We start from the raw sequence: 7,100 nt of genomic DNA, 5'->3' as shown, positions 1-7,100 counted from the left end.
ACCATCATTGCTGATTCATTCTGAAAACAAACGTAACAGTAGGGTTAAGTCCAATTTTAACTCTTCTGTTCTGCTCACTCTGTTTAGGTCTCCACCAACTCTTTAGCTTTTAAATGCTCTACTATGCTCACCAGCTAGTTGCTAACTTTGTCAGTGTGACATCTGGGTCTTGGCAGGTGGCCTTCAGTGGGTATTAGCCAAATACAGCCTGTTGTGGCTGAGTGTGGTGAAAGTGAATCAAAGCTGTAAAGTTATGGGCTGTAACAGCAAAACAGAGCAACAGAGATAGCCTGGAGTGGTGAAAAATGAAATGATGAAATACAGTACAAAAAACACAAATCATTTAAAATACTGTATATAGGCCTAGCAATACATACTTGTATTTTTTTACTTCTGGAATTATCTGAAATGTGTTCATTACATAATCCTGCGCTGTGTGCAATGAAAAGTAGCCTACAACAGCAAAGTCGCCATATTGGGCCAGTTAAGCTAGTTGTGCTGAATCTTGCAGTCCCTGTAACCACTAACAGAGCCAAGAGGAGCAGTCTCAACAATGGCATAGCTCTGCTCTGTTTTGCTCTTTGGGCCGGGCCAGTCAGCTCTACAGCTCATGGCAGGGCTCAATGCACAATTAACAGCAAGAGGAAAGTTGAACTCAAGCCTCAGGAGATCAAAGGAAGGTTAAAGCAAAGACTTTTTGTCTATGAAATTGTGTATTTTATTCTTTGATTACAATTTCATAAATTGTATTGAATGCATTTATTTGAACTTAATCATATCTATATTGGAAAAATACTACAGTAGTCCAGTATAAGTCTTAACAAAATAAACATAAATGTCTAAGAAATTCCTCGAGCACAGCAACAACAATCAGGTGCTGGTAGATAGCAGGATGTCTATGAAAAATCAAAAAACAAACTACCGCACACTGGTCTACGGTGCATTCAGTGGTACAGTCTGAGCATCTTTGTTTTGGGGAACAAAAGATCCTTGACTGGTCCCAGTCAAGGAAGGAGAAGAATGGCTAGTGAGGAAAACAATCAACAACCCCACATCCCTGACCTAAACCCCACACATGTGGACAGACTGGAATAACAAGAACAATAATAAAGAGGGGAACAGGTTGAAGATTTAAAACAATATATAAGACATAATAAAAGGAGAAAAATAGCACTCTTATAAGTACTTGCATAAAAGATTATAAGTGTAAGAAAACAATTTTCTGCCCTTACATCATGGACAATGTGGATTGTGCTGGTCACAAGACCTGCACAGGGTCTACTTAACACACCTGTGAGTGCTTTTGCAATTTCACTGTGTGAGCCTGAGGAAGCAATGGGCGAAACGCATTGCTCACAATAAAGATAGTAAAGTCAGACCAGTGGTTTGTTTTTTGATTAAACATAAATGTCTATTTGACAGTCCGGTAAACAAAGCAATACAAAAATTGTAATGGATGTAGAATGCCTTTGCCACCCTATTATTTTAAGATTTCAAAAGGATTATAGTGCCCCCTTCCCCATCATATTCTTTTTTGTATTCTTCTCTGGTTTCAGTAAGATAATATAACATTTTGGAATAAATATAGAAATGAGCAGTCCAACCAGTGCAGGTTTGAGCTGCTGTGGTTTTGTGCTCCCAATTGAGTCCTCTGATGAGAGCATTCCTGAGTACACTGTGATATATGTTGTTGTGTTGTTCGAGGCCTGAATGGGAGACAAACATGTTTTCCGTGCATGCACGAAAATCAGTAGAAGGTTCCAATTTTGGTTGGGTCTAGTTAACAAAATATTATGTAAAGATTATAACGGCACTAGAATCCCTTTGCAAGCATATTTTGGTTTTCAAGTTGGCAAGTTTTCAGAGCGATTTTGGTGCCCCTTTTCCCATCAAACTCTTTTTTGTATTCTTCTCTGGTTTCAGTAAGATAATATAACATTTTGGAATAAATATACAAATGAGCAGTCCAAAACTTGAAGCCAGAATAGCAAATATCTCCACAGCAACACTGAACTTTCCAGGAGAGCTGACATACGCTGGGATAAAAGTGATCCATACTGCGCAGAATATCAGCATGCTAAAAGTGATAAATTTGGCTTCATTGAAATTATCAGGCAATTTCCGAGCCAGAAAAGCAAGAATAAAACATAAAATGGCCAGAAGTCCTATGTAACCAAGTACAGCCCAAAAGCCTACAGCTGAGCCCAGAGCACACTCTAAGATGATTTTGTCCTTGAACTTCTTAAAATTCTTAAATGGAAAAGGAGGAGAAATCGTTAACCAGAGGATACATATGATGACTTGTATGAGAGTGAAGCCCAGAACACTGAGTTTCTGTTGTGCAGGCCCAAACCATTTCATCACATTACTACCTGGAAGTGTGGCCCTGAAGGCCATTAACACCACTATTGTTTTCCCCAGAACACAGGAGATACAGAGGACAAAGGTGATGCTGAATGCTGTGTGGCGCAGCATGCAGGACCACTCAGAGGGCCGACCGATGAAGGTCAGAGAACACAGGAAACAAAGGGTCAAGGAGAAAAGCAGCAGGAAACTCAGCTCAGAGTTGTTGGCCCTGACAATAGGAGTCTGCCTGTATCTGAAGAAAATTATTGCCACAACAGCAGTTATGCATGTTCCAAATAGGGAGGCAGCAGTGAGCAGTGCTCCCATAATCTCTTCATATGACAAAAACTCTGCCTCCTTATTTACACAGGCAGCTCTTCTCTCATTTGACCAAAATTCTGGATGGCACCTCACACAGGTGATAGAATCTGAAAAATATCATTAAAGCAAGTATTAGACTAGCTCAGTACATTTGTCTGTTTTTGTGTCGATGTTGTATCTTTTCTGCCGACAAAACAGACAATACAAGATAAGATTATGCTATTATGATTACCATATATTAAATGGATAACATTATGACAACTGCATGCGATTTTCATTAAATATCTGAATCTTAAAGATACAGCATAATCTATGAAATTCCTATCTTAGTACCTAAGCATTATACATTTTGTTTCTTGAAAGGTATCATGCTGTTGTGTTTCTCAAATGGAAATGTTCAATCCTGTAGCAAAGCTTTAATATAATTCACTTTCAATGCATTTATTGAATTGATGTTAAGGATGAGGAGATGAGGAAAATACTCTTTTTGCAGTTTGAGTGAGCTGAACCTTTAATGACCATTTCATAACTTGTTACCCATAGTTTTTCCATATTTATAATATTCTTATTAAAATATTATTAAATTATTATTAATATATAATATAAAAAACACACTTGAGTTGTATAAACATTTTGCATTGGTGCTTTAACTTTGATATGCATTTCCTGTGTACACATTTATGTATATACTACATGTTATATATATCTATATATATATGCTCTGCAGGGAATCCCCCATGCTTTTGGAATCAGATAAAAAAAAGCTGTGCATTTTCTTAAAAATCAAATGTGAACATTACAACTTTGTTTTGTCTTGCATTAATTATTACTACACCTGTAATGTTGCTAATTTCTCCCTCTGCACATTTTAAACAGTCATAGCAGCAAACAGGCTTTCCTTTCTGGAGAACCTTACGAGTCCCTGGGGGACATTTCTCACTGCAAACTGACAAAGGCACCTGCATGAACAAAACAAGTATGATTAAAGTGTATGGGCATTCACTTTGACATTGTGTTATCTTTGCAAGCATCTATAATAAAATTTATATGAATATAACAATTCAAATAGACCATTAACAATTAAAGTAATCACATGGTAACTTACGTGTTTTGAGTTCTGTGCCCAAATGATAGACTTATTTTGCAGATTCAGCTGTTTGTCGGCAGGTAAAGACGCATCATGAAAACCAACTGTGACAAAGTCCACAATGCTATTTTCTTTTGGCTGCCAGTTTATAATTTCATACTTTGCTGCTGGGTCTCCTTTCTCATTAAAGTAAACCTCATCTCCTTCCTTTGTTTTGAACCGAATCTTTCTTATGTGCTGTAAAATCTAAGAAGATTTGCATAAATGTAAAACATTACCTGACAAACATTGTCATCATATAAGCATTTTGTCTCAACAGCATGATAAACACACTGCACAATTTATTTTTCAAAATTTAAACCTGTTTTAAAAAATATGACTTAATCTAAAAATAACAACTTAAGTCTTCGGTCTTCAACTCACCATGAATGGATCTAGCTGTGCCGTGTTGTTGCATGTTTTATTACAGTTAAGAATACTGTGAAGTGCGTGGGCCACAGCATACACCCCTTTATAGATGTTGTTAAATATAGGCATGAGTGACATATCAGTGAAGCTATTTTGTACTCCAGTCAGATCTTCATGTCCAGTACATTCCTTCTGATTGCCTGCTGATGACTTTGACTGCTTGAACTTACAGCTAAATAATGCCTCCCAAAACTCTGTAAAAATGTAATTACTAGATGAATTGAGTGGCTTCACATCCAACATGAACTCTCTCATTCCACTGACATGTGCTCTGGGAATGGCCAGGCCTATGGCACCATCCAGAATGTGATGCCTATCCATGGCTGCAGTTTGGGAATCCAAGATCCAAGCCTCACTGCCTACCCACTGGTACCCAGTCAAGTTGTGTTGAGACAACGCATGTATTACCACATCCATATCTGAAGGGGAGATGAAAGCAACAATCACCTTGGAAGTGGAAGCCTTGATAATTTCCATTATCTTGTGTATTTTGTCTGGTGGATCTGTTGTAAATGCAGATACAGAGTACTCTAAACAGATGCCCAGCTGCTGGGCAGTCTCTGTGAATGTGGCCATGCCATTATTCCCATAATCATCATTTGTTCTAATAGCTCCAACCCAAGTCCAGCCAAAGTGCTTGACCAACTGTGCCAGGGCTCTGCTCTGGTAGTAGTCACTGGATATTGTTCTGAGGAAGGATGGGTATTTGGTTTTATCGCTGAGACAAGCACAAGTAGCAAAGTGGCTGATCTAAAAGAAAAAAATGATTGATATCCCAAGATAAAGATGTAAAATATGAAATGTTTGCACAGCACACTACAATTCACTTTTGCTATGACCAGCTGGAAGAATTACAGAATAATTATTTTTCACGAATATCATTTCATCTTTTTTCCTGTCTTACCCACCAGTGGGATGTGAAAGGGTCCGATGACAGTAGCTATAGCCATGGAAAGAGAGGAAGCTGTCTCTCCCATAATGGCCTGCACTTGGGCAGGTCTGGTACATGGTGCCTCGGAGGATGCAGATACCACTTCATTACCATTAGCCAAAGCCAGTGCAGCCCTCACACCTCTGGCAATGGAGCCACATACATCATAGATCCTATAGCCTAGTAATATGCCAGGCAGTAGCTCTGTGCTGTTATTAATCTCCTCTATGGCAAAGAGCATGGCCTGAGCCAACTGAAACTCTCTGAAAAGCAAACTTGGTGCATAAAGTTATACATTGTTGGAATTGTAAGAAATTTGTCCTTGAAACAGAAACAATACCATAGTAAAAGAAAACATTTGATTTGTTAATACACATAACAAGGAATATTTCTGACTTTACAGTTTACAGTTTAACCTTTTTTGTACCTTTTTTGAATCATGCTCACTTCTTCTTACATATTTTAAATATAAAAAGATTTATATTGTATATTTACCTGGTGCATTCCGTTGGCAGTGGTTTGTGCATGTAGGTATCCTGTCTATCTTTCCAGGTGCTGTGGAAAGAGAACATTCCCCCCAACATGATGTCCCCATCCTTAGATAGCTGGGGGTTCTCAGAATCACCTCTCTGCCTGCAGACCGTCTCCTCAGCCTGAGAGACAGTAGCCATCAATAACAGCTGTAAGAGTGCCCAACCCTGCTCTGGCCACCTCTGTGTGGATGTCATATTGGCGAAGAGAGCCAAACCACTCACTCTACCTTAATGTAAAACAAAACCTTGCACTGATATTTATACATTTTAGAGGAGCATGAAAAGTAATAATAGTACAGTGATGTTTTATCTGACATCACTATGAGGAGGGAGTTTCCCAAAAAGAAAACATTTAACTGTCAAAACATACAAATATGCTTTGTGTTGTACAAAGGTTTTCCCTTTTTTATATTAATAATTAAAATTTATGGAGGGCACAATTGAATTTCTAATTATACATTGAACAATAATGCAGGATGGAGTTGATGTAAAGTTGAGAAAATTAGACTCATTAGGCTCACTGAAATGCCTCACAATAGTATAGTCTTATAAAAAAAGGTTTGTTTTATTTTTTGGGCCACTTGGGGACACTACAACAAACTGTACTAAATGTTTTAATTACAGACCAACCAGACTGTATGTTTAATTTAGAGTCATGTTTGTGTCTACCTGATGAATATGTCAAATATTTTGTCACTGTTTAGCTGTGTCACCAACTCTTTAGCTGCTAAATGCTCTACCATGTTCACTAACTTCTTCTGACATTTGGTGACAGGCAGGTTGTGTATAGTGTGTTTTTATATTTGTTTGGCTGAATAAAGCGTGTTGCAGCTGGCAGCGGTGAAAATGAATGAGCAACAGAGACAGGGTGAGGTAATGACAGTTGGAATCAAATAATATTGCGCATCTCTAATAGCCATGGTCTGAAATTACTGTAGTGATCAGCACACGCGATTGTGTCATGTATGGTAGTCATGGCGAGAGACAACAAATCTTTAAATTTGAATTGTGCAATGAATTACAAATATGATGTTAAAATATAATTGTCAGAAATGTCAAGAAAGTCCACCAAGAGGGTCCAACTGCAGACCTCCGCTGTCAGGCCACTTCTGCTTCAGACCTCCTCTGTCAGGCCACCACCACTGCCGGTGACGAAAGGAAATACACGCAAAAACAACAAAATAAAAGTGCGATTTGACAGGAAACGCATTCAAAAATATACAGTTAATCTAAATTATATAAAGTTTAATCACGAAGACATAGGGGGAGGGATTTTGTCAAAATATGACGTTAATTCCGTCCATACAGCTAGCCACATTCACAGAAAAACATTGTCGTGGAGTAAGAGTGTAACTTAGCCTCTCTTCCAGTCATCCTTAAAGAAACACACACACACTTCTCATTCATAATTTAC

The 7,100-nt window shown here is 38.2% G+C and overlaps 1 protein-coding gene across 1 annotated transcript; it reads right to left on the bottom strand.

Moving 5' to 3' along the window:
* Nucleotides 1–1,860: 1,860 nt before the first annotated feature.
* Nucleotides 1,861–5,839, bottom strand: LOC119882356 (extracellular calcium-sensing receptor-like). The gene is made up of 6 exons (XM_038692370.1): nucleotides 5,649–5,839; nucleotides 5,131–5,428; nucleotides 4,178–4,972; nucleotides 3,773–4,000; nucleotides 3,503–3,626; nucleotides 1,861–2,774 (listed from the first exon to the last, which is right to left on the bottom strand). Exons 1-6 carry the CDS (start codon nucleotides 5,822–5,824, stop codon nucleotides 1,861–1,863), a joined length of 2,535 nt encoding a protein of 844 aa, XP_038548298.1. The 5' UTR covers nucleotides 5,825–5,839.
* Between the last annotated feature and the right edge of the window lie 1,261 nt (nucleotides 5,840–7,100).

This window comes from Micropterus salmoides, unplaced genomic scaffold (genome assembly GCF_014851395.1).
Source record: "Micropterus salmoides isolate LMB-PRFRI ecotype aquatic unplaced genomic scaffold, ASM1485139v1 Ms_hic_scaffold_3, whole genome shotgun sequence".
In the NCBI taxonomy this organism is placed as follows: domain Eukaryota; kingdom Metazoa; phylum Chordata; class Actinopteri; order Centrarchiformes; family Centrarchidae; genus Micropterus; species Micropterus salmoides.
Note: the sequence above shows the minus strand (reverse complement) of the source record. Positions and strands in the feature narration are given on the sequence as shown.

What these genes read in the sequence shown, in the direction of transcription:
- LOC119882356 (XM_038692370.1), bottom strand. Translation starts at nt 5,824, where the DNA reads ATGGCTACTGTCTCTCAGGCTGAGGAGACGGTCTGCAGGCAGAGAGGT. An exon ending in CTGCCAACGGAATGCACCAG is followed by an intron (nt 5,429 to 5,648) that starts GTAAATATACAA and finishes TTATGCACCAAG; the next exon opens with TTTGCTTTTCAGAGAGTTTC. An exon ending in CACAGCTAGATCCATTCATG is followed by an intron (nt 4,001 to 4,177) that starts GTGAGTTGAAGA and finishes AAATCTTCTTAG; the next exon opens with ATTTTACAGCACATAAGAAA.